Source organism: Trichosurus vulpecula, chromosome 4 (genome assembly GCF_011100635.1).
Source record: "Trichosurus vulpecula isolate mTriVul1 chromosome 4, mTriVul1.pri, whole genome shotgun sequence".
Classification (NCBI taxonomy): Eukaryota; Metazoa; Chordata; class Mammalia; order Diprotodontia; family Phalangeridae; genus Trichosurus; species Trichosurus vulpecula.
Window position 1 is genome coordinate 30922506 of NC_050576.1, and position 27617 is coordinate 30950122.

The 27617-nt window shown below is 45.4% G+C and overlaps 1 protein-coding gene across 1 annotated transcript in view; it reads left to right on the forward strand.

Moving 5' to 3' along the window:
* The window catches only part of SPATA6 (spermatogenesis associated 6), a 127286-nt gene that overhangs the window by 92753 nt on the left and 6916 nt on the right, over nucleotides 1-27617 (forward strand). Inside the window, exons 11-12 of the mRNA XM_036755449.1 lie at nucleotides 8081-8132; nucleotides 24356-24447. Of these exons, the coding sequence (XP_036611344.1) occupies nucleotides 8081-8132; nucleotides 24356-24447 (144 nt within the window). The remainder of the gene's footprint in view (nucleotides 1-8080; nucleotides 8133-24355; nucleotides 24448-27617) is intronic.

Genomic DNA, 27617 nt, shown 5'->3' on the forward strand with positions numbered 1-27617 from the left:
CCCTCCACTCTCAAGCTCTGGTGTTTCCTTCAAGATTTGGCTTGACTGTCACTTTATACACGTGTGTAAGAGCTCATTCCCCACCCTCACCCTCCACCCCTGCAGACTAGCATCTTTTAGTACCTTTTCTCAAAAAATCATCCTGCATGTATGCACCGATGTACTTGTACATATATGTATGTGTGTGTTTGTACGTGTCCCCCAATACAAGGTAAGCTCCTTGTGGAAGAGGCAGTTTGATTTTTGTGTTTGTATCCCCTGGAAACTGGCACATGGGAAGCAACGAATGCTTCTTGGTTGATCAGTCGGTTTGCTCTGTGCCCATGATCCCTTGTGCTCTGGGTTGGCCCTTTGGTGGGGTGCTGTCATTGGGGAATGTCGGAGCATCTTGGAGAAGGTGTGGGAGTGTGAGCCAAGAGGTAATTCCTCACTTAGACCAAAGCCAGTGTTTCGGAGACTGAGAGACTTATGCTTAGTGTCTACATGAGAGCCAGGATGAGGCTGCTTCAGTGAAACTGGAGGGCAGGTCCTCATTCATTGTTTTGTCTCTGTATTCACGACACCTCGAGAAGTTCCTAGCACATAGTAGGTGCTTAGTAAGTGCTTCCTGCATTATTGAGCAACGTAAAAATAGAGACGTTGCCTTCTGTTTGGATTTCTAAAGTCTGTGATTCCCAGGTAGAGATGTCTGAATTTTATTCATCTACTTTATGCAGACTCTTCAAATGAAAAATACAGATATTTACACACACACACACACACACACACACACACACACACACACCCACAGTGTTTTAGACCAGAATTTAATTTTTTTCCCTATCCTCAGTAAACAAAAAAATTAATGTCTTTAGTTGTATTACCAGGGAAGGAAAAATGGTTTTGTCCCATTGATTGTGCTTCAGTGTGGCTGGCATCTTTAAAATGAATTATAAGCCACTCTCTGATTAATCTGGCTTTTTCTGGGTCACTGAGCAATACTTCCAAAGTGTTTATATAATCTATTGGAATCGATAAACAATTTAAACCGATGTAACTGTAGAATGTGTCTGTGTCCCCTGGAAAATTGGAAGTATGACAAAGAATGCAGGTATCGAAGTTTATTTTGTTTATCTGGGCAAACAAGGACTGAAATTCAATGAGCTTTCCTAGAATGCTGCAGGAAAGAGCTGACAGTGTCGTCGGGCATAAACCTTGGGAGCTGTGATTGCTTTTAAAATACTTATTAGTGGTACTTGGCAAATGCAATGCAAGCCCTTTTAAATGAGGTGCTTTGCTTCAATCCAGTTATGTGAAATGTCTCCGATACAACCTAAAATGTTCCCAATATCATGAGATCAGATTTTGGAAGCTATTTTCCTCCCCAAGATGACTTGAAGTGGTTTAAATATTAATAATATGCCTTAAAATTTGGATTAGGCTTTATAGTTATTACAAAAATTAGACAGGTGACATACTAGGAAAACTAATTAAAAAGAAGCGGAGACTCTCCTTAATCATACTTGGGATTTGGAATCTTACGAAGGAAGATGTTAAAGGTTCATGCCCTTCTCTGGTATCCCTTATCCCACAGCGCAGACTAGTGGCTTCTCTGATGGGCCTTGCTGGGCCTTGGAGCAGAGCAACTTGGAGCTGCTTAGCTTCAGCCCTGGGTTCCAAAACACACGAGCACCATTGCTATGAATGCGCTAGCACCCGATTCTCACGTGCTGATGGGTGACATGGAGGGGTTGTTGAACACCCTGGCCTGCCTCCTAACTGCTTTTAGAGCCCATCAAGGGACCTAGCACACAGTAGACACTTAGCATGTGTTGGGTGAATGGACTTTATCAAATTCCTTTTTATAAATCAATGATTAATTTGGCTGATTTACAAATGGATTACTGGCAACTGCCCTGGCAAGAACATTAATTTGCGATTTATCTTCTTCCTTATGTGCAAATGTGGGTGCATTTGAAACATGGCATGGATGAAATATGCAAAGTATTCTCCTGTAAAAAGCCCCCAAATAAAAAAGCATGAATGGCCTCAGCTTTTTCAAAATGTGTTTTCTGAATGAAAGCTATATACTTAGAGCTGGAATGAGTGACCTTGGAGATGCCATGGCCTCGCTCCTCTGAGTCACAGGCGACAGGTCCAGCCGGTACAGCCTCCCCAGTCACACAGTTAGAGAGGAACAGAGTGGGTATTTGAATCCAGCGTGCCTTTCTCCTAGGCCACACGGCCACACACACTCACAATCTGTATGGTAACCATGAATGGATTATGTGTATGTGTTAGACCTTTCATAGAAAGAAAATTAAAAGGGAATCTGCCTGATTTGTTTAGAGAAGTAGAGAAGATGACGTTTTTATGTCAGCACCATTAAACGAAATCAGCAGAAAGCAGTATCTTCAGCATCCTTTTGGGGGAAGTCCAAATGCATTCTTTTACTTAATGTGCTGATCAGATTTACAGATTACACAAAACCAGGATCAGAAACTTTCAGAGCTGGAAGGGATCTCAGAGATCATGTAGGCCAGATCAGACTGCACTGAGAATACCCTCTACCCTCAACACAGTCTAAAGTCTAGATACATTGACTTACTGGTAGTTCCTTGAACAGGTTACTACATCTTTCATGTGCCTTACACTGACCTCCCCCATACTTGATGTCCTCTCCTCCCTCACTCCCTCCTCTTAGTTTCCCTGGATTTCTTCAGGACTTGGTCAGTCAGCAAATTCTGCAAGAGGCCTTTCTGAGTTAGTCAATAAGTATTTATTAAGCACCTACTATGTGCCAAGTTGGTACTCATCACTGGGGATATAAAGAAAGGTCAGGGGGCAGCTAGGTGGCACAGTAAATAGAGCATCGGCCCTGAAGTCAGGAAGACCCAAGTTCAAATCCAGCCTCAGACACTTGACACTTACTAGCTGTGTGACCTTGGGCAAGTCACTTAACCCTGATTGCCCTGCCTCCCCCTTCCAAAAAAAAAAAGTAAAAAACAAAACAAAAAAAGAAAGGTCAAAGACAGTCCCTGCTCTCAAGGAGCTCATAGCCTAATGAGTGAAGCCACATGCAAAGAGCTAGCCAGGAAAGCCTCAGAAGAAGATATGGAGGAATAGCATTTCAAGCAGGGAGAACAGCCAGCCAAAATGCCCAGAGTCAGGAGATAAAGTGTCATATCTGAGGAAAGGAGGCTGGATGGTCACAGAGTATGTGGAGACTGAGGTAGAAAAAGACTGGGAAGGTTATGAAAGGCTGCTGATGCCAAAATGACTTTATGTTTGATCCTAGAGGTCTCAGGAAGCTGCTGGAGTGTATTGAAATGGGGGGGGGGAGTGGTGAGTGTTATGACATTTTCAGACTCACGTGTTTGACAGCTGAGAGGAGGGTGGATTAGAGAGAAAGAAGCCATTATATTGGTCCAGGTGTGGACTGATGAGGAACTGCACCAAGATGGCAGCCATGTCTAAGGAGAGATTGATTGGGGAGGTAAAATCAATAGGATTTGTCAATTGATTGGATGGGGAGGGGCACGCAGGTGAGAGTGAAGGGTCAAGGCTGACCCAAGCCTGGGTGACTAGGAGGATGTGGTGCCCTCTACAGTAATAGGGAAGTTAAGCAGAGGAGATGGGGGTGAAGGGGAAGGAAGACTGTGAGTTCAGCTTTAGCTGTGTTTAAGATGTTTATGGTACTTCCAGTTCTAGATGTCTAACAGGGAGTTTGAGATGCGAGTCTAGAGGTCAGCAGAGGGGTTAGGTCCAATAAGTAGGTTTGAACATCATTAGCATAGAGATGACAGTTGAATCCATGGGAGCTGATGGGATCACGAGCAAAATAATGCAGAAGAAAAGAGGGACCAAAACAGAGCTCCTTGAGGTTCAGGACTTTATTTTGCCTTTCTTTGTATCAGCGCTTAGCACAGTGCCTGGCATACAGGAAGTGCTTAATAAATGCTGTTCACTGCCTGACATACTTGACAAGTGGCTATTCCAGCCTTTGCTTGAAATTCTCCAGTGAGGGGGCTCTCCCTCCCCGTCATGGCAGCCCATTATGCTTTTGTACAGCTCTGATCGTACAAAGTTTACCTTTACATCAAATGTAATTCTGCTTCTCTGAGACTTCCATCTATTGTCCTCTTTGCAGAGCAGAACAGGACTTTTCCTTCAATAACAACCCTAGTCCTAGAATTGCTTGATCAATAAACATTTCTTAAATGCTTACCGTGTGCCAAGTGCTATGCTAAGCCTTGGGGATACAAAGATAAAGCCTTTGTTCTGCCCTCAAGGAGCTAACATTCTAATGGGACATGCAAAGTAATAGAGTTCCTTCCGTCTACCCATGATATCTCTTGTATCTACGTAATTATTTCCACCTCATTGGAGGGCAGGGACTGGGTCATTACCTTTCTCGGTATCCCCGTCTCTTAGCACAGTGATTGGCACATAGTTGGCACCTAATAAATACTTGGATGGTGCTAACAGCTGGAGAAATGAGGCAGTGGTACTGGAGCTGCTCTCAGAGGAAGCCAGGGATTGTAAGAGTTGGAGGTGGGGAGGGAGGGAGGACACTCCAGGCATGACGAGCAGCCAGGACAAAGAGGCCAAGACTGCCGGTGGAGGCCAAGTACAAGGAACAGCAAATAGGCTGGTGTGGCTGGTTTGAGGAGATGAGAGTGTGAGCGTTTTGGAAAGGTGAGGAGGAACCAAGCAGCTCAGAGCTTTAAATAGCAAACCAAGTGATTCCTAGGGAATCTTAGGGGTGATAGAGAATTGCTGGGGCTTCTTGAGTGAGGGGGTGACAGGGTCTGACCTGCACTTTGGGTGGTCACAAACTGAGGCTGGATTGGAGACTTGTGGCCAGGAGATCAATGGGAAGGCTTTTGTAGTAGTTCAGGCAAAAGGCAGTTAGAGCCCCAAATAGGGTGGTGGCTGTGTGAGCAGGGAGAAGGGATGTATTTGAAACGTTGTAGAGAAAGAAACAGCAGCATTTGGCAACTGTTTGGGTATGTGGGATGAGAGAGAGAGAGGAATTAAGGATGAAATATAAATTGGGAACTTGGGCTCCCTCAACATGGTGGTTCCCTCAGCAGTAATAGACACATTTAGAAGGGGGAAGTTTTTGGGTGGGGAGAAAAGGTAAGTTCTCTTTTCGACATGTCGAGTTTGGTATGTCTGTGGGACGTCTGGTTCAAAATGTCCAACAGGTAGTTGGTGATGCTTGAAGGAGAGAGACTTGGGCTGGATAAGTAGAACTGGGGGGCATCTACACAGAGACAGTAGTTGAACCCAAGGAAGCCAATGAGGTCACCAAGCAAGATAGTCTAGAGGGACATGAGAATGGAACCTTGAGGGATCCCCACAGTTACTGGATGTGTCTGAGACGGAGTGGTCATACAGGTAAGAGGAGAACCTGGAGTGCAATATTATGAAAAATCAGAGGAAGGAGCAGTCAGGAGGAGGCAAAGTAGTATCAGGGTCTGCCAGGGTCTGCAGAGAGGTCAAGACGGATAGTTTGGCAATTAAGGAATTGCAACTTCAGTTGAATGATGAAGTTGGAAGCCAGATTTGCAGAGGCTTTAAAAGAGAGGGAGAGAAGAGTCATTTAGTCATCAGCTCTCGGTAACTTTTTGAAGGAAGTTAGGTGAGAAGAGGGCAGGAATCATAGGAAGCTAGCAGAGGGAGATGGGACAACCTAATGAGGATTTTAAAATGGGAGCAGGGGGAGAATTGCATAGGTTTATAGGCAGTATGGAAGGAACCAGCAGCTAGGGAGAGGTTGAAAATGAGAGGAGGAAGGAGGAGGATAGTGGGGGGCACTCTGCTGAAGAAGATGGGCTCATGGGTACATGTGGAGGGGTGACCTTGACAAGCAGAAAGGCCACCTTAGCATCAGAGAAGAGTGAGGGGTGATGTCAGAGGAATGGGAGAAGAGGAATTCTCTAGGAATGACCCCAAGTCTTTGGTGAAGTATGAGGCATCATGAGAAGTGTAAGAAGAGAAGACGCTGTGGTGAGTGAAGCTGCGAGACAATGAAATAGGAGATTGCCTTGTTATGGTGAGCGCCCACTTTTGAGACTGGATAACATAGCTTTATGATGGATCCAGTCAGAACAGGTTTTGCACTTTCCTCCACTTTCAGTAGGTAACATGTGAATGAGAGTGAAGGAGGTGGATGATGGGAGCAAGCCAGGGTTGGAGCTTGTTCCAAGGCATGGTCATCAGTAGCGCAGTGGTTCACAAACGGTCCAGATTGAGAAGAGAAGAGGGTGTAGCAATAGCAGGGGGATGACTTAGCACAATACAAGGATTAAAGAGTAGATTTAGGGGGAATGAAGCATAGGGAGAGAAATGGAGAGAGAAAGGATTATGAACATGGATGTAGAACTCTCAATGGCAAGACCATCCCTGTAGAGAGCAGAACTGGAGTAGAGTTCACTAGGGTATTTGAAGGAGTATAAAATATGCATTGAAATTCCTTACGATGAGCAAAGGAGTTGGGTTAGAGAGGAAATCTGTGAGCCAAGCAATGAACTCACTGAGGAAGAAGGGAGAATGTGCTAAGGGTCTGTAGATAATGGCAAACCATGGCCTCTGAGTGATGGTGGCATAGGTGGGGCAGAAGGGAGCCAGGAATATTCAGACCCCACCCTCACACCCATGAATTGGGAGGATGAATGAAAATGGAATGAGTGCTAGAGGGAGGCAGGGGAAGCTGAGGCATCTGCAGGGAGTCAGCTGTCAGAAGTGCAAGAAAATGGAAGGAGTGAGAAAGATGCAAGATGAAAGGAAATGTGCTGAACGTGGAGCCAGCATGCAGAGGGCATAGCAAAAGGAGTGGGCAGATATGGAAGGGGACTTGGGGAGGAAGCTTTGAGGAGACTGGACAGGTGCTGGAAGTGGGAGTCAGGAAGACCCCAGTTCAAATCCTGCCTCAGACACTTACTAGCTGTGTGACCCTTGGCAAGTCACTAAAATTCTCAGCACCGGTCTCCTCTTCTGTAAAATGGGCATAAATAACAGCATCTCCCTCACGGGGTTGTTGGATGCATCATATAACACATAAATGGAGTTTTGCAAATGCTGGATATTATCATCGTTCTTACAGGGTTTCATTGTCATGGGCATGGAGAGAATGGAAGGGGGTGGGAGTATGCATCCAGGCAGCAAAGTGTAAGGTCTGCTGAGAAAAGCAGATGATTAGAAGGTTCACAGTCATCAACTCGTGTCCAAATAGTCCTCCCATGTACTGTCATCGGGGCGAGTCTGGCACTGTGTGGCCTTAGCTTTGTTGTCTGGCTGGGAAACCTCAAAGGGGAAGAGGCAGGAGATGGTTTATCCCGACCCAGAAGCCTCTGGGCTCAGGGAGTAAGGCCTTCCCTAGGGCAAACACTCCTCTGCCCTCCAGCTAATGCTTGAATTGCATGGGCCCCACTCTGAAGTCTCCTGATTGCCCTCCAGCTTGTCAATACTTATCTTTCCTAAAATGTGGCTTCCAGAATGGAACACAAGCATTCAGTGACAGCCAACCACAAAACTCTCTTGCAGAGCACGTGTATGGCTGTTCCTCAGCTTCCAGGCCACACTCTTCACTAACTCAGCTGGAGCTCTCAGCCCCCTCTTGCCATTTCTTCCCATCTTTTTCATATTGACCACTGTCTCCCAGAAACCCCATAACATTCTGCTCTAAATTGTACTGAGCCTCCCTTACCGGGGAGCCCCTTCTTCCTGAGGGAGCCTGTGCCAGAACATGCTGCCCCTCTGGTCCTCATTCTGTCTTTGGGAGTCAGAACAAGGTCGATCCCACTTCCTCCTGTCACCCCTTCAAATAGTTGGCTAGCTGTGGCTCCCTCATTCAGTACTTAGGCATTTGATTTTTTAAAATCCAAATAGAGGAAATTCATCTAAATTATGTTTGTCTTTTGAGATTTGGCCCAAATACTAATCTTTTTGGATCCTGGCTGTATTATCAGTTGTGGAGAAGGGGTTGGGAAGGAATAGCTGTCTGTGACAGACATTTGGGGATTAGAAAGGGTTCCCTGTCTCCCCATCACCACCTTCTCTACAAATCATCTCTCTTTGTCATTTATATCTGCAGATATCATTCAGATTGGTGCTCACCTTCAAACTCAGATGAAATACATGAGCGGGTAAAAAATGTATTGAAATCACACGGGGCTCATCAAAGACGTCTATATGTAAGTGGATGCAGCTTCCTGGGAACTCTAGAGTCGTAAAAAACCATAGTTAAAGCTGGTATTGAGGCCTAAGATCTTGAACTGTTTTTCTGATGTATCATTCCCATATCATTTCTACCTTTGCAACATCTCTGGATGGTAAAGGCTTAATGCATACTCAGTTGCTCACTCTATCATCTGTCTGTCTGTCTCTCCATCTATCCATTCATCCATCTGTCCATCTATTCATCTATCTTTCCATTCATCCATCTCTCTATCCCTTCCTGTCTCTTGTATTCATCCCCCCTCCCCCACACACATGCATCCCTTCACACCTGCTCTATGGCAGGAGCTCTCTGGTTGGTCTCAGGCCTTCCCTCTCCAGTCCATCTCACACTCAGCTGCCAAAGCATTCTGGAGTTTAGGTCTGTTGGTGTCATCCCCCTGCTCAGGAGGAAGGAAGAGCAGGAGAGAGGAAGGGAGGGAGGAAAGAGGGAAGAAGTCAGCATTTATGGGCTCCCTGGAACCTCCAGGATCAAATAGAAAATCAGGTTTATCTTTGAAAGCCCTTCACAGTCTGTCCCCATTTTGCCTTCCCAATCCTCTTACACTTTACTCTCCCCTCCATGTACTCTACTGGCCTTCTTACTGATTCTCTTTGTGTTTGCACTGGCTGTGCATGCCTGGAATGCTGTCCTTCCTCATCTCTACCTCCCAGCTTCCTTCAAGATTTAGCCCAAACCCTGCCTTCTTCAGGAGGCCTCTCCTCAGGGTCTGCTCTTTGGGATTACCTCTCATTTACCTCATATGTCTTATAGGGACCTAGGTGTTGGCCCCCATGAGGATGTGAGCTCCTTGAAGGCAGGACCTTTTGCCTTTCTTTGACTGCCCTAGGTGTGGAACATAGTAGCTGCTTAATAAATCCATGATGACTGACTTAAAGGCCCATGCACTGGCCCTGTAGCAGGAGGATGTCCACCCTAGAATCCCCCAGCTCACAGAGAAGCAAACCTTAGAGACCTAAAGAAATGGGAGCTTCCTGAAGGCCTTCCCCTCAGGCCTCCTGGGGTGGGGTGCTATCCTTTGTCTCTTTTTTATTTACCTGTGCATAATACCTGTGTCTGTATCTCATTTGCCCCAGAGGTGGGAGCCCCATGAAAACAAGGGCTACATCCTAGCTAAACTGTTTCTTCCCCAGAGCCAGGCATAAGGGCAGGCAGTTGTTTGCTGAATTGGTTTGACTTCATAGCTTGGCCAAACCCTCCCCCACGGCACCCTCAGTGGAGCCTGTGGTCAACCTGCCCACCCTGCCCCCCACTTTGGCCATGGGGCAGCCCTTCTTCTCTGCCTCTCACACAGTGCCTCAATGCCCTCCTTGTGACCAAACTTCTGTATAAAATTATTGGTGTTGATGTCCATTTGCCATTTCTGAATGTTGGTCTTGCAGGCTGGCCCCTTCCTGATTGCTGAGGACCCTTCCTGCTTTCTCTGCCTCCAGGCAAGGAGGGAAACTGGATTCCATCACCTTCCCCACCTGAGCTGCCTAATACCCTTAGAGGGCTCAGAGGACTCAGAGCCCACACCCCAGTGATGTTAATAACCCACCTGAACTTAATCATTAGTGATTGCTCCTGTTCAGTCTCCCCTTCCTCATGATTCTAACCTCCAAGCTATCATTATTCAAACCCCATTCTCTGTCCCCTACTCTCTGGACTTACAGTCTTCCTAAATCTTTTGGCTCTGACTGACACCTGGATGCGTCCTGATGACACAGCCTCCCTGGCCCCCATTTCCAGGTTGCCCTGTCACTCATTCTCCTTGGCTCACTGGTCAAGGTGGGGTTAGTTGGGATGTTCTCCATCGCACTTCCAGGGGCCCCCTCTCCCAGCATCCCTCAGTCACCTCTCCTCCTTTGAGGCCACTGACTCAGTCCAGATTCTGGTGGCTCTGGTCTACAGACCTCCAGGACACTCCCCTTCTTTCCTCAGTGAGTCCAGTGGCCTGGCTCACAGCCTCTCTTCTCTCCAGGTCCTGCCCTCATTCTACGGGCCTACATAAAGATGCTCCCTCAAACAGCACAGTCTCACAGTTCTTTGCCTTCCTCATTGCCTATGACCTCCTGCTCTACCATACCCCAGCTACCCAGACATGTGTCATACTCTGGATCTACAGCCTCCTCCATCTTGACCCCTTTGGTGAGCCAGTTCACCTCTAGTCCCTTGCTCCTTTATCCTGACTTTCCCTGCCAGTCCCCAGCCCTGGACTCCTGCCTCCATCTGCTGACTTCTCTCCTATGTGCGTGCTACTGAATGAAGCTGGAAAAAATCACAGAACTGCTGACCGAGTCTGCCACACGTCTGTGTCACGTGAAGTCAGCTGGGCCCTCGATGTGACAAGGCAATCCTCGTACAGCTCCCTCACTGACTCCCACTCACTAGTCAGCTCTTCCAGACCTCCTCCCTCCCCCCATCCAGCTGAGAACCTTGGCTTCCACTTCCCCCTTCCTCCCGTCAAGCAGCCAGATAGATGCCTGCTGTCACTGTCTCTACCTTCACCCCGTCTCTGCTGAGATGACCTTTCACCTTGTCAAAACAACCCCCATCTGCAAAGTGACCCATCCCACTGCCTTTTCCAGCAGACTGCCCCTGCTAGCTTCCCATTTTCTTACTGTCTTCCTTGTTTCCCTGTCTCCTGGCTGCTTTGCTACTGCTCCTCCATCTTCTATCCCCCCAAGTCCTCGGTTATCCAGGCATCCCTGCTAGCTCTGGTTCTGTGCCTCTCCTTGCTTATGTCACAGAGTACAGCCAATGCCTCTGCGCCCCTTCTTCTCACTCTCTTCTGAACAGTCTGGCTTCTGACCTCATCATTCAATTGGAACTGCTCCCTCAGGGTCATCCAGGATCTCTTAACTGTCACATCTAAGGGCCTCTTCTTACTCCTCATCCTTGGCCTCTCTGCGGCCTCTGACACTGTCAATCCCCACCCCCGCTTCTTCTTGACTCTGTCTTCTCTCTAGGTTCTCACAATGCTTCTCTGTCCTGGTTTTCTTCTCTCCGTCTGACCTCTCCTCTGTCTCCTCTGCTGGATCTTCAGCCAGGTCATGCCCAGTAACTGCGGGTGTCTGTCAGGACCCTGTCCCGGGCCCTCTTCTCTTTCTCTGCTTTTTCACTCAGTGATCTCATTAGTCCCCTTGGTTTTCATTAAAATCTCTGTGCTGCTGAGTCTCAGATGTACTCGTTAGGCCCGGCCTCTCTGCTGACCTCCAGCCTGGCATCTCCAGCTGCCTAGTAGACAGGTCTCAGCTCATCATATCTCCAACTGCCCTGGTCACCTTTTCCCTCTTGGGAAGCTCCCTGGTGTTGTCCAGGACAACTTCTTCTGCCTTCCTTCTGCCGATCTAGGCTCTCATCCCTTCTCTCTCATCAGTCGGTCACCATTGCTGTCGGTCTCACCTTCGCAGCATCTCTGTTGTAGTGCCCCTCCAGGGCAGGCCCTCATCCCCTCACTGCTGAAGGGTCTGCCTGCCTCGAGCCCCTCCAGACCATCCTCCACTTGGCCAGATGGCGAAGTCTATAGAGTGTTGGACCTGGAGTCAGGACGTCTGCTAGCTGTGTGACCCTGGCCAAGTCACTTTACCTTTATCTGCCTCAGTTTCCTCACCTGTAAAATGGGGATAATAATCACACCTACCTCCCAGGGTTGTTGTGAGGACCAAATGAGATAATCATTGTAAAGGGCTTAGTACAGTGCCTTCATCCTCCTCTTCCTCCTCTTCATTATTCCTATAGCGAAGATCTAAAAATAATCACCACCATCCCCCCATTTGATAAACTCCAGTGGCTCCCTGTTACCTCCAGGACCAACCATAAATTTCCCGTTTGACATTTAAAGCCACCTCCCTGTCCCTTTCCAGTCTTTTCACACCTTCTTCCGCCTCCTACCCTCCCCCCCGGTACTCTGGGATCCATGGCTTTGGCTTTCTTGCTGCCCCTATTGCCATCTGGGCATCGGCAGCGGCTGCTCTCCCTCCTCATCTCCTCCTCCTGGCTTCCTTGGAATCCCAGCTAAAACCCCACTTTGTTCAGGCAGCCTTTCCCAATGCTCCTCGATGCCAGTGCCCTCCCTCTGGTTATCATCCTCACTTTTTCCCAGTATATCTAGTGTCTCCATAGTTTGCATTTGGACTCCCCTCCCTCATTGCACTGTGAGCTTTTTGTGAGCTAGGACTGCCTTCTGTCTTTCTTTGTATCCCTAGCACCTAACACCATGCCTGGCACATAGTAGGTGCTTCATAAATGTTTACTGACTGACTACCATTGTACATTTACATTGTAAAGGGTTAAGTTGTTTCAGTTATATGTAATATCTTTTCCTCATTATTAGTCTTATTTTTTACTGCTTCTGAATCTTAGTTCTGACAAGTCAATGGGTTGACTTTAGCTGACTCAGGAATTGCTTCCACACTAATAACAAGTCTTTCCTTTCCATTGCAATATAAATTCTTCTATTCTTTATGATGCCATTTGTTGCTTGGCATGTACAGTGCCTGCCATTTCTTTTCTGAGAAAGTGTTGAGGATACATGAGGTTTCTGTGTGATCTCCAGGTCTTTGGTCTCCCTTATTTCCTTCTCCTGACCGTGCTTTCCCTTACTTTTCTCCCCTTCCTCACCTTTTCCCAACTTTGTATTGAAGTCATCAAGTATGGGGACATATGTTGATTTGATTTGGGGGCTATTTTTAGAATTCTTTCTGTAATTTCTCTACCATTTCATCCTCAGCCACCAACTTTGGTGTATCAGCCAAAATCATTTTCATGGTGGTCTTCTTGCATATGGGATTGGGATGGGGCTGGGAATGGATTTCACCAGATGGTGAAACTCTCTCTCAGGGTGCATTGACACTTTCTATGCACCTTATGTTTGTGGAGAGCAATGGGAGCGCTAAGAGGTGTGGTGACTTGTCCAAGGTCACGTGGCCAGGACCTGGGGCTCCCTAGCCCAAGGCCAATTCCCCTTCCATTGTGACACACTGCCCTAATGTTAACCTTTCTGCAAAACTTCTCCTTGGTGGTTGTGTGTAAGAGCAAGATCCAAGACGGGAGAAAATGCTTCTTGGTGAAGGGAGGATATTCATGTGCTTTCTTCTCTTACCAGATTTCCTGCTAGCCAAGCACTGGGCAGATTATTGAATCCTATTAAAATGATGGAATGAGATTGCACTTCCTGGAAAACACCTTACAAACCTTAAAGTGCTCTTTATTATGGCTCTTATTATGTTATTGCAAAATGTGATGAGCAAATATCCCCGGAAATATTGCCTTCAGTGTACAATAAAGCCTGGCCTAGCAACTGCTCTTTCCTTCTCCAAGGACCACCCAGAAGCCATTCTCCCATTTCCCTGAATCTCCTTTCTTTCCTTGGTTTCATTTGTAGCAAGAATATCATTGAGCAACAGGACACACTCTTCCAGCAGTATGTCCACTCACTGTTCTTTGGACAAGGATCTTAGGGCCAATAGTCAAATGAACGTTTCTGGGTGGTCTATAAACTATGCAATTTTTAGCAGTCTATCTCCTTGCCCCCTTCTCTGCCACCAAGAATGTAGAAGAGGGCCACGTAGCACACAAAGTGCCACTTTTGGAATGCCATGGCCAAAAAATTCATCCCCAGGTGATAATGTGCCCCTCCATAGTTAGCTCGGCTAATCTTCCAAAACAAACTCTGCCGGTTTCTGGGCTATATCATCAAAGCTTCCTTTGCAGCCTGGTCAAACCTGCCAGAACCTCATTTTCAGCCTCCCATACAGAAAATCAACACAGGCTCCCACAGATTCATATAGTTGGGAAGAGAAACACATGTCCAGAAAATTTACCGCCCAAAGTGAGGAAGGCTTCAGGGACACTAGTTGCCACATCGTCAGCTCTTTGGTTAATTTTGCCGGTCTGTAGACTGCCTTGCTGCCTCACAGCTGCTGAGCCCTCATTAGCCAAACCCCTTCAGTGGGCCAAGGGCAGCTGGGCTCAGCCCTAGCTAGGGCAGGGGGAGTAAATTTCTTTGACCCCTTCCCTGCCCCAGAGTAATAGCTGTGTGCCTCCTGCAACCTGCAGCTTTGGGCTGAGCTTTTCTGAATCTGGAAATAAAACACATTAACCCTTTTCATTTGCTTTTTCAACCCATCACCTCCCAGCAGCCTGCAGAAGACCTTGCAAATTACTCTGAGGCTTAGACCAAATAACGCAGCTGGAGAGGTAAGGTCAGACAGTGCCCAGGCAGATGGTCTGCCCGCGACCCCTGGTCTGTCCATCTCTCTGACTTACTCCTGTCTTTCTGCAGATCTTCTACCAAATTGATTTCGCACACTCGAAACCCCAGCTAGGGTCAGCTGCTCCATGGGCGCTAGTGTGGAAAGCATGCTTGGTGTGTGGTTATTGCACTTCCCTTTCCAGGCAGACATAGCATGATGATCCTTTTAAAATTCTTGAAATTTGTCTTTTTATCAGTATGAACTTGACAAACACCCATAAACATCAACACTTCTCTACAGCAAAGAACAGAAAAAGCCCCGATCTTCACTGAGCCACAGTGTTGGTTTTTGCTGTTTCAGAATTTACAGTGGCAGCACCAACACTGCTCAGCGTGTGTCCTTTTCTGGATGCCTTTCTGCTCCCTTTGGTTTATTTTTTAATGACCCATTAACAGTCTTATTTCCCTCCTTTTTTTAAAGTATCACTCTTACTACCCCCTATTTCATGCCACAACTCTCCCCTGACCCAATTAAAAAAATAAAAGGCTGCCTTTGCAACAAGTAAGTACAGTCACACCGAGCAAACTTAACCTTCAGCCGGCACCTCGGATCCAACCATGGCAATTGATCTCACACCACCTGTTGTCACTGTTGTTGCTAAGTCCTGTGTGTGTCCTGGAAACTGGCCTCCCTGATCTTGATGGTGTCCCTATGCCAATTCTTTTATCTAAGGCATCGATTAACTGGGACCACTTATTTAGACCTGCCGGGAGGCTTTTCACTGCCCTGGGGCTTCTGTTCTTTTGATCCTTCTGCAGTGGGCTGGGACTCACAGCCAGCACTTGGGGGTTCCTGAGCAGTTTGGATTCATAGAAAGTGCTGCTCATTTTCTCAGACGCCTCCTGCTTCCTTATGCAATGCTGAGCCTGGCTCATTGCTGTCTGTGGTTCCGGTCCCTAGTGTAGATCTGTGGATAGATTTGTAGGCTTTCCCTCTTGCTACAGAAATGGGGGGTGGGTGGGTTCAGAAGGCCCTGATATCCTTGTCATGTGGGACTGAGTAAGTCATCCTCCATCTCTGGGCTTCGATTTCCCCACCCCACTCTCCCTACCAGCTCTCAGACATGATCCTGTGACTTGTGTTCATTCTAAAAGAATGTCAAACTTCCATTCATTCCTTGGGAAATTCCTTTCTATTCCTAAGCCAAAGCTGCTTTTCTGCAGAGCTTTGGAGGGGTGGGTAGACAGAGGTGGTCCCATTCAGCATTCTGCCTTAACTTTTTGTTGTCTGGATGGATGGATTTTGGATCAGTTTTCTTTGACTTTCAAATGCACTTGAGGTGACTGAACTAAAGATTATGGGAGTGTGGAGTCTCTATTTAATGAACGTTTACCAGCTTGAACTAGAGCCAGTGATTCCAGATCACTTCAGTGTGAATGCTCCACCGTGAGTACAAGATAAGTGGATTGGCCGTTCTTCCAAAGAGCTCACCTGGCTGAGGAGGCCTCATGGTTTCACTTTCCCAGAATGGGCTTCATCAGAACCCATTTTGTTGATTTCGTTGTAAGATCTGTGGCAAAGATCGTGTATATCAGAAGATCATCTTTTTTTTTAAAGCACCCATTTCTGCGAAATAGCAAGCTTAGTGGACATTTACATTGTACTTGGTATCCATTCTGTCCAGTTCAATAAGCATTTATTAAGTACTTGTTGTGTGTAAGTTCCTGCTGGGGATGTGGACACAAAACCAAAACTGTCCTCTCCTCTGGTGAGGGCCCAGCAAGTACTATTATCACCCTCTTTGTCCCTAGAAGGGAGTGGAGGTTCAGAGGAGGGTAAGTCCCAGTAGAAGTCATCCAGCTAGTGAGTGTCCAAGCCAGGTTTGAAGTTAGGAGTTTCTGCCTAAATTCACACTACCCCTCCCAGGAAACGGTGTGAAGTCTTCTCACAGTATTCATTGCATTTCCCTCGGAGGCAGCAAGTTTTGTAAATTAACCCCATATCATCACAATAACCTAATTGATTTAAGATTGATAAAAGCTACAGTTTGCAGATGAGTTAATAGGCCAAGTCTAGGAGATTCCATATCAAGTCTCTTTTGGAGATAAATCCTGTTTTATTTCCCATCTCATAGTTTTTATTCCTTTGGCAAAAGAGATTTGGGGCAATGGTCATAGAAGCTGCATGTGTGTTGCTTTTTGAGCCTGCTAGCTGAAGACCATTCTGGCTCAGTGCCCGGGAGCATGGCCCTGGTGGGGCCTCCTCCCAATGTCGTGGGAACTCAGGAAGACTGTTTACTAAGGCTTGGTGCGGCTGGGTCTGTGTTTTGTGGAAAGTGACCCATACTTAGGAAATCATGGGTCATGAGTGGATGAATGAAAAGGGCTTATTAAGCTCTCACTATGTGCTGGGCGTTGTGCCGTGCGCCTGGGATACAGTGATGAAAAAACTGTTTTCGTTCTCTGTGTTGACATCCCCAGTGCTTAGCACAGTGCCGGCCCTCGGTGCAGGCTCTTAATAGATGCTTTCAGATTGATTTGCTGGTAGGCTGAAGGGGTTCAGCCTGAAGAACAGGAGGGTTAGAGGGATTGATGAGATCTAGCCCAGCCCTGCAAGGGCTGGCCCGTGGGTTCGAGGCATTAGCTCTGTGGTGCTTCACCCAGAGGGCAGAAGATGCAGCAAGTAGGCTGAGGTTTGGTTCAAGTAAAACTTACAGTAATTGGAGCTGTCTATCCATCAATGGAGTGGGCTGCCTCAGCCACAACTGGCAGCTTCTCTTGGCGGTCCATGATTGCCTCAGCATCGTTGCTACGTGGTGTCTCGTGTCAGGTCGGGAGCCTCAGTGCTCTCTTCCCTATATTGGGCGGTTGTCCTCTCTGTATGTGGTCTGCCTCCCCCTTTTCAGTTTGAAGGACATTCTTATTCTTGATGAGAATGAACCAGAGTGAGAGTAAGGTGATTCAGGCTCTCTCTGTTGCCCAGTGTCTCACGGCTGGGCACACTCATCAGTCCTTACTAAATTCATCAGTTTGCCCCCAAAACCTCCTCTTCCTCCTAACTCCCTTTTTTCTGTTTGCTCAAAAAGCCAGGCTTGAACATTTGAAATTGTCTCTGAGCTTTCCCTTTTGTCTTTCTTTCTTCAATAGCCACAGTTAAAAGGCTACAGCTTTGGAGACTTGAAAAGAACCAGGCATGGTCAGCTCCCAAGCACCCTCTGCATTTGCATTTCCCACTCCTGGAATCTTATACCAGCCCCTGGTCTATTCACTTAGCTGAGCCTTTCTATCTGTGCCCTCTGGGGACAGGCCCACCTCTCCTCCAGACTTAGGCCCTGCCCTTTCTCCAATCTTCCCACATGTATGGGCCCTGCTTCTCCAAGGCCTCTAAAACTGAGATTCTGAGGAAGGAGCATGTAGGTAATAAGCATTCATTGTAGTTAATGATGCTGAATCTGGACCATCTTCCTGCTGTGATGGGCCACTCACTCCCTGCTGGGGAGGTCCTCTTGTCCCTGCTGTGCCAAAGGCTGCTGTCCTGTTGGAGTCTCTTTATTCCTCTCCAGATGCTATTGTCAGCAGCCCAGGTTTGTACCCACACATCTTATGTCAGGACTTGGATACTCTGAAAGACAGTAAAGCTCCCTTTTTCCTGTTCCCATCTTGGCTGGTGCCACCTCCTCCAGAAGGCTTTTCTTGGGCACTTAAACTCATCCCCTTGCCCAAGCCCCCCACCCCTGAGGGATCTCTCTCCCCAGTGTGGGGCTTCAGTCTCCTCTTTTTGTCTTTTCTCTGTACATTTATCTTGGGATCAGGGCACTGTGGGCCTCGATCAACACATGAAAAAGATGCTAAATGTTCAGTGATAGTAAATGAGTGAGTGTCATATTTTAAATTCCTGTGGCCTATTTCTGGATCTTTAGTGCTTTTTCTTCTCTGTCTTAAGAATTGGCTTATCCCAGGATTAAATATTGCTGCCACAGCTTGGGAGAAAATCAGATGCCTCCTGGGTTACCTTTGTTCCAGATTAGATTCACAAATCACATATCCCAATCAATTTATCCCTTCATGGGGTACAAAGGCAGAATTCACTTTGCCAAGTACACATCTTCTCAGACCAAACTTGGACAGAAACAGGATCTTGTGCTGATGCATACAGAGGAAACATACTGGGAGGTAACATGATTTTAAAGGTATATAAGGATCAATTTTCAGGATCTTTCAGGATAGAAAAGATTCCCTCAGATCTGCTAGGTCAAGGTATTATTAGCAAGATAGAGGGGACTTCTAGGTCACAGGACCAACAAGATGATGGACAGGATATTTCCTCTGATTCCTGCAACCTGTCAAACCTCTCCAAATTAGAAATTATATGACAAATAAAGCAACTTCAGCTGTTTCCATGGTCTAGAACAGAGGTGTCAGACAAGTAGCCAGCAGAACTCCGGAGTGTCCCAGACCAGATTAAAATGTAATTAGGAAATGTTTAAGGAAATAAATTAAAATATAATACAACATAGATAATATCAGTTTGTGGTTTTCTAAGTCAATATGCAGCCCACAGGCTGGATCTATTCTATTTGAGTTTGACACCACTGGCCTAGTACACCTGGAATCCAAAAGGAAGTTAAAAAACAGCAGCCCATGAACTGATGTCCACCCTGAGCTTTCCCACACTGTGCACCACAACCCAGAAGCCCAGCTGTGCTCAACATATGGACTGGCACCAAAACCCAATGTCACAACATCATACCCTTCTCCCCGCAACCAGTTATCTGCTGAAACTCCCTGGCCCACCAGGCAGCAGCACTCTCTGTGCTACAAGAGATCTCTGCAGAAAGAGGCTGGACAGGTGTCTGGCCTCAGAATAGAGCTCAGTACTTCTCAGAGACCACCACCCTTAGCTACAAGGGCACCAGTGTGGCAACCAAGAGAACTGCTAAGCCAGAGACCTGAGGAGCAGAGGGATAGGACATTGAACATAAGCAAATAAATAAACAGGAAAACCAGTGACAGCAGAAGGAAAAATGGCCTCCAGATCTAGTAAACAAGTTGAAGCATATATGAATAATCACTGCAAAATGAAGGAAAATGATCCAGCACTTGAAGGGAACTTGATGAGACAGAGGACCCGGTGGATTGTGAGGAAAACGAGGAACCGCAACATGCTGTTCCTGTGTAATTTAAAAGAGAAATGAGAATGATGAGAGCAGAATTTTTGGCTGGCCTTCTCAGCAAAAATAATGGGTGGAATGGAAAAGCTGGAATCTGCTATGGCAAGTTTCACCAAATGAGACAACAGAGTAGGAAAGCAAAGACATAGATGTGAAGGACAACCTGGAAGAGGAGAAGCAGAAAACAATAACATTTCTAAAATAGGCTCACTGTCCGAACAAAACATATTGATTTCAAAGACAGGATGCATAGAGATAACCTAAGGATTCATAGGTCTCCCAGAAGAAAGTGACATGGGGCACAAAAAATGAAATTTAAAAAACTAATGAACAAAACTAGTTGAGGGGTGAAGAAGAAGGGGCAGTCTACCTTGACTGAGAGGAAAAAAGGGACAGGAAGAAATAAATAACTAGGTAAAAGCAGCAAAGAAAAAGGAACTAATAAACAAAACAAAGGGAAGGGGTAGCAAATGGAAAGGGTGATAAGGATTACAGAGTCAGTGGGAATGAGACAACCTTCAAAAAGAATAGGCTTAAGTACCTGAAGGAACATAGTAATGTGTTTTCAACAGAAGAGGGAAAAATCATAATGTAAAAAAAAATATTAGAGCCAAATGGAGGACAATATAAACCTGATTCTCATATACTTAAGTATGAATGGATTAAACAATCCAATAAAATAAAAAAGTGACAGTTTGGATAAAAAGACAAAAACCCTGCAATCTTGCCTACAAAAACATTTAAAAAAAAACAAAAACAAAGACATACATGAAATTAAACTGAGGAGGTAGGAAAAATTTTTACTATATATCAAGTGAATTAAAAAAAAAAACAACCCAACAAAAAAAAAACCAAACAAAAACCAGGAGTTTCAATCATGCTGACAAAGCAGAAACAAACATTCAAAAACTAAAAAGGGACAATCAGGGAAACAACATTATGCTGAAAGGAACCATAGACAACAAACCAATATCAGTAATAAACTTATGTACTTAAAATGCCTTAGCATCAACATTTATGAAGAAAATATTAACTGAGCTATGAGAGGACATAGATAGTAACACAATAGTGATGGAAGACTCTCAATATCTCAATATCTTTAGCCAATTTGGATAAATCTAACATAAAGACAAGGGAAAATATAGATGTAGGCAAATTGCTTTAAGATTTATGATGTCTTCTAAAAGGGGCTGCAAAGGAACATACAAATTCTGAGCACCACATGAAACTTTGACAAAAATTGGCCATGTATTATAGCAGAGAGATATTGCAAATAAATGTAAAAAGGTGGAAATAGTTAATACATCCTTTATAGACCATAATGCAATCAAAATAGTCATTGATTCAGAGACCACAAACAAGAAACATGGAGCCTCAACAAGGAAATCCTCAATAATGAGTGGGTCATAGACAATAATTATGTGGAAGAAAATCATAACGATGGACCAACATACCAAAATTTCTAAGATGCAGATAATGCGGTCCTTGGTGGGGAGAATCATATTCCTACAAACATATTAACAAAATAGAACGAGAAGATTAGTGAACTTAATATGCATTTGAAAAAGTTAGAAAGCCAACAAATACCCCAAAATGAACACAAAAATGAGAAATAGATAAATTAAGGAGAAACATAGAAATAATAAATAAAATTGAAAGCTGGTTCTTTGAAAAGACTAATAAAATTGATAAAGGTTTAGCAAATCTGATTAAAAAGAGAGCAGAAAGTCAAGTCAATAAAATAGCATATGAGTGAGATGAAATCCTAACAAAACCAGAAGAAATAAAAGGAATAATCAAAACATATGATACCCGATTATTAATGAAACTGAAAACACAAAAAGGAATAGAGGAATATCTTCCAAAATGTAAAATACTCAAACTATCAGAAGACCAAATAAAGATCTTAAATAGCCCAATCTCAGAAAAGGAAATAGATCTAGCTGTAATGGAATTATTTAAAAAAACCTCCTGGTCTGATGGATTCACAGGAGAGTTCCAGCAAACTTTTTAAGAACAACCTGCACCCATACTTCCCAAATTGTTCTCGAAAATTGAGAACAGTACCAGAATCCTTTTATCTAACACCTAAACTGGGAAAACATAAAACACAGAAGGAAAATTTTAGGCCAATATGATTAATGAATATTGATTCAAACATTTTAAACCAAATCCTGTCAATAAGACAATAATTTATCCAATAAATCATTCATTATGACCACATGAGATTAATACCAGGAATACAAAGATGACAGCATTAGGAAAACAGTCAATAAAATTAATCATATTAAAAGCCAAAATATTTAAAACCGCATGATCATTTCAACAGACGCATAAAAAGCCTTTGACAATAAATCACATTTTTGTGCTAAAAACCCTACTAAGTATAGGCATAGATGGACCTTTTTTAATAGAGTGAAAAACATCCATTAAAAATAAAAAGCAAGCATCATGTGCAATGGTGATCCATTAGAGCCTTTTCCAATAAATAAGAGAGCCAAACAAGGATGCCTCCTCTCTATTATTTGATAGAAGTCTGGAAATGCTAGCAATAGCAATAAGATGATAAAGAGATTGAAAGTATAAGGATAGGTAAAGAGTAGATAAAACTATCCCTATTTGCTAACAATATGATGGTATACTTGGAAAATCCCAGGGAATCAGCATGCTAATTGAGACAGTAGCTTCAGCAGAGTTGTAGGCTATAAAATAAATCCTCAAAAATCAACAGTGTTTCGACATAATAATCACAAAACCCAAGAAGCAACAATAGGAAAATACTATTCCAAATAACTACAAAGTTCATAAAATATCTGGAGATATTGTGAGCCTACAAAGGTTCACAAAAAAACACGTAGAGATAAAATTACAAACTTAAATAGCTGAAAGAACATTCAGTGTTCAGGACTAGGCAGTACCAAAATAATAAAAATGATAATACTACCAAAGTTGATTTCTATTTTTATTGCTATGTCAATTAAATCACCAAGGGTTTACTCTATAGGACTTGATAAAATAATAACAAATTTCACTTGGAACAACAAGAGATCTAGAATGTCAAAGGAAATGACTAAAAGAAATAGGGAAGGGGGCAGCTATGTGGCACAGTGAGTAGAGCACTGGCCCTGGAGTCAGGAGGACCTGAGTTCAAATTCTGCCTCAGACATTTGACACACTAGCTGTGTGACCTTGGACAAGTCACTTAGCCCCAATTGCCCTGCCTTCCCCCCCTCCAAAAAAAAAGGGCAATGCTCAAAGCAACTATCCCTTGTTCTCCCCATCTCCAATGTGTTTCATACCACTAATCAGAAGGTACTATTTGTAGAAGGTATATTTGTAGAAAGCATGGAGAAATATAGACCCTTCTAATGGTGTTGGAGTGCTGTTTTGTTCTGTTTGTGCTCAGAAACACAGAATGTCATCGTTGGCACAGACCTTGGAGATCATTGTTGTGTTAGGATCCTGAAGCATTACAGGTCTCACAGCTAATGAAAGACAGAACCAAGGTTCAAACCTGGGTCTTCTCACTCCCTGTAGAGTATTCTTTCCACTTTACCAAGCAGTGATCAGATGGTTGTGTTTGTGGAGACTGACCAAACCCATAGTGACAGTAACATTGACTCTAAATTCATCAATGGACCAAACTTAAGGAACTGGTGATCCCTGGCTATGGATAGTGGTGCCTCGATACAGGAATACCATTCTGTGCCTGGAACATCACAAGGAAGGAGGTCCTTCCAGCATTTGGATGAGATCATGTCAGGTGCCATCAGCGCCCCAGGACACAGGGTGGAAATGAGCTGAGACTCGGGAAGTTTAGAGAAACACACAATTTTCCACCAGGCACATATTTTTCCATCATTACACTCTTTGAAGTGTCTCTTTTTTGCAAGGTTCCAGAAGGTTTGAGAATGCCAAGCTGGGCCCTGGGCATCTGAGCCCATTTCAGTGCATCAAACTCAGGCATGAGGAGGATGTCACCATCACAAAGGACAAAGACGTAACAGGGGTCAGGCGCCATTTTGTCATTTTGTGATGTTTACTGTTTTACTTGACTCTCTTATCGACCCTGCCAACTCATGTTGGACCCAGCATTGCCTTCCAGTTAACCTCTTGGGCCTGGAAACATTGCCATTTTCCCCAAGAGGGCTCTCCCCCATGGCCTTGTTACTTCCCTTTAACTAACAGTACCAGTTGCTCTTGTCCCCATAGGAAACAGGGGTCTGACACTTGGGACAAGTCAGCGTGCTTCCCTTCTGGATCCAGGAGGCACAGTTGGCCCTGGAACTGGGTGGAGTCAGGAGCATAGTAGCAGCAGCAGCACTTTCAGGCTTATTTGAGTTAAGGCAGCTTCGAAGGGGTAAGCAGGCAGGATCCTGGTATTGAGAAGCTCCCAGTCCAACCAGGTCATTTCATAGATTGGAAAGTCGAGTCCTAAAGAGGGGAAGTAGATCATAAAAAGTCACCCATGTCATCAGTAGCAGAGCTAGGATTTGAACCCAGGCCTTTTGACTCAAAGTTCAGCGTTCTTCCTACCACACCCCCCTCCCATCCAGGTGTGGAGCATCATGGAGCTTGAGTGAAATGTTACCAGTTTATTGGCTAAATATTGTTTGCAGGATTCCACTAAGGTTCATTAAAACTAATGGTAAGTACATGGTCTTCTGCCTTTTTCTTCCCCTTTGTCAAGAAACTTAAACATTTAAATAAAATTTTATGAAATGAAAGCTATCTCCAGAGAGAGAGCAAAAACCAACTTAGTGATTTCTTGGATTCTTTCAGGATGAGAGAGACCAGGAAAAAGATGAGGAGCTGGACCTGAAGAGAAGTTTTTCATATAAAGACTCCGTCTGTGATAGCGATCCCGAATACAGGTACAGAGAGGCCTTGGCTCTACAGGCAAAGGGGCTGAAGGGGCCTGGAGGCTGAGGTTGTGCTCTGTGCAGGTGGGAAAGGCAGCCCTCCACCCCCCCCCCCCCGTGGCCCCTCGGGGATCTCACTGTCTGCCTTCCGGGCTGTGAGGCAGAGATGCAGGTTCCACATGAGTGGGCTCGAGCAAATACACTGAATTGTAGGTCTTGGGGCCCCCTTTCGTGCCATTGTGTTGAGCAATGTAGGGGGGGGCGCTGCCCTGCAAACCTTTATTTTGGGGACTTCATTCGGCGATGGAAATGTTCACTCGTTACAGATCAGTTTGCATGATTTTAGCCCAGGAGAAGAATTTGTTTTCTAAAAGGAAAGTTAGGTGTCTTTTTCCATCTCTAAACTTCAGAAATGTGTTTGTTGTTGTTGGTCACTTCAGTCTTGTCTGACTCTTTGTGACCCCATTTGGGGTTTTCCTGGCAGAGATACTGGACTGCTTTGCCATTCCTCCCCTAGCTCTTTTTACAGATGAGGAAACTGAGGCAAACAGGGTTAAATAACTTGCCCAGGGTCACCCAGCTAATAAGTGTCTGAGGCAGGATTTGAACTCACGTCCTCCTGACAGCAGGCCCAGAGCTCCACCTGCTGTGCTCTGCAGCTAGTGCAGGTGATGCTCCCCTGCATCTCCCTACAAGTTTGGCTTCTCACGGTTCGGCCCCAGGTCACAGTAGCTCTTTTTGACTCTTCATGTCACACGCCGACTCTCATTGAGCTCTCTCCCCACCCCCTGACCTCATCCTCCCTCATCCTTGGGGAGTTTTTGAACCCAACTATAAAGCTTTATATTTACCCTTACTAAGTTTCCATCTTAATAGATTAGGCCCAGTGTCTAGCCTGATCTTTTAGAATCGCGACTCTGTCATTTAGTGTTAATTCTCCCTCCTATTTGGGGCCATCAGCAAATTTGACAAGCCTGCCATCCGTGCCTTTAATAGGTATTAATTAAAATGTGAAGCAGCCCAGGGTCAAGCATAGATCCCTGGGGCACCCCACTAGAGACCTTCTGCCGGCTTGGTGACTCTCAGTCCAGCCATTCAAGCAGATGTGGTTCCATCTAATCGTATTGCTATCTCAGGCACGTCTCTCCTTTCTTTTTCCTACAAGAACACTATGAAGTATTTTGTCAGGTGCTTTGCTAAAATCTCACTATAAACTATATCCACAGCTTTTCCCTGACTTATATTAGAACCCTGCCAAAAAAGAGTGAGGTTGGAAACATGATCTGGCATTGGTGTAGCCGTGCTGGCTCTTGGGGACCGCCCTTTCCAGAGTTCACCAACGCTGAGTGTGGACTGCAGTAAAAAGCCTGGCAGATCTGCTGTGTCAGCATTACCAGTGGCCTCTCTGAATGTGCCCTCCAGCGCTCCCAGTGTTGCCGTCCGGGCTCCCACCAGCCTTCTCACCAGCCACTGCTCTCTGGTCTGCACAGCTTTCAGAGGCAAAACTGCTCCCAATTTTCTCTCAGCCCATTCCTTGCAACTAACTTTGCCCTTTGTTATCATGGGTCTCCGTAAGAGAGGGAGTGAATGGAGGAAGCATTTATTGGACACTCACTCTGTGCCAAGCACCATGCCCAACTTTGCCTTTAAATCATTCAGAAGGGTCTTGTGGAGGTCTTCATGGAATTTCCCTTTTGCAAACAGATTAAAATGTAATTATGAAATATCTGGCTAAATAAATAAGATAGTCAATCTGTGGCCCTCAGGGATCTTTGTGGCCCCCATTACTGATGGAGTTTGACCCCACTGCTCTGACACGCACTTGTGCAGACACACAAACTAGATTCAGTAAAGGCTCTCTAGGATAGCGGACTTGTGATTCATTAGGAAATTTTAATTACCTATAATGATACCTCGTAGCTGCAAAGTTGTGGTCTTACAAAGTTAAATCTTGCCGTTATGTAATTATGTGCTTTGTACATCTTTTTTTAAAAAAATTTTTTTTCAGTTATGAAGAGTTTGTTTTTTCTCCCTCCCACCCACCCAGGGGGGAAAATAATAGAAAACTCTTGTAACAAATAAGCACATTCAAGCCAATTAAATCCCTAGGTTGGCTGTGGGGTGGGTGCCATTCTTTATCATCAGCTCTCTGGAATAGTTCATCTTTCACCGTGATGATGGGAAGTGTGAAACGTATTCCTGGCTCTGCTCACTCCCCTCTGCATCAGTCAGTACAAGTCTTCCCCGGTTTTTCTGAAACCATCTCCACACACGACAGCAGCATTTCACCAGTCCTGTACCATGACGTGTTCATCCATTCCCCTGTTTGCCACCATCCACATTTTTGTACATGTCCCACCTCCTTGGTCAGGAGTTCTGAAATGTGTTTATCTCACCGTAATCCATTGTCTTCCCACCTCTCCCGAACCCTCCTCCTCCACATGGGGGCTGTCCTTTCCTCAGCCTCTCGATTCTCTCCCAGGCCATTGCCCCAGATCTAGCATTTCTCTCCCCCTTTCCCCTTCTCAATCCCTCGATGAGCCAGTTCATCTCTATACTACTCTCCTCTTCTCTTGAGTCCCTGGGAGGCAGATGCTATAACAGATGAAGAAACAGGCCAACAGTGGTTAAGTGACTTGCCCAGGGTCATACAGCTAGTTAGTGTCTGGGGCTAGATTTGAACTCAGAGCTTCCTGACTCCGTTGTGTCCCCACCCAAGATTCGGCCACAGTTTCTTCCTTTTTAAAAGTTGGATCCACATTTCACAGGACGGCTGTGAGGAAGGAGATTTGTCTGCCTGAGGAACTAAAGAAATGGTGTCTGGTTCTGGGCCAGTGCCAGGTCCTCATCCTCCTGCCAGGAGCTTAAGTCTCCTTTGACATTGTAGCTTCGCATTGTGGGACACCTGTGACCTGAGCAGCCTCGTCAACATGACATCTTTTAGTAATGGCCTCAGTGACTGAGGAGAGGATTCACGGGGCTGGACATGCCGGAGGCAAAGCAGGTTCCTTCTGGCCCTGGGAGCAGGTAGACGAGGAAGGTGGGCAGCCTGGGCTGTCCAGTGGGGCCTGGGCCAAGAGCCAGGTGGGATGGTGGGTTCAGAGAGGGCGCCAGGTATTCAGCCAGCAGCTTCCAGGGGCTGCAAACAGAGAGCCCCAGGAACCCCCAAAGGGGAGCAGAAT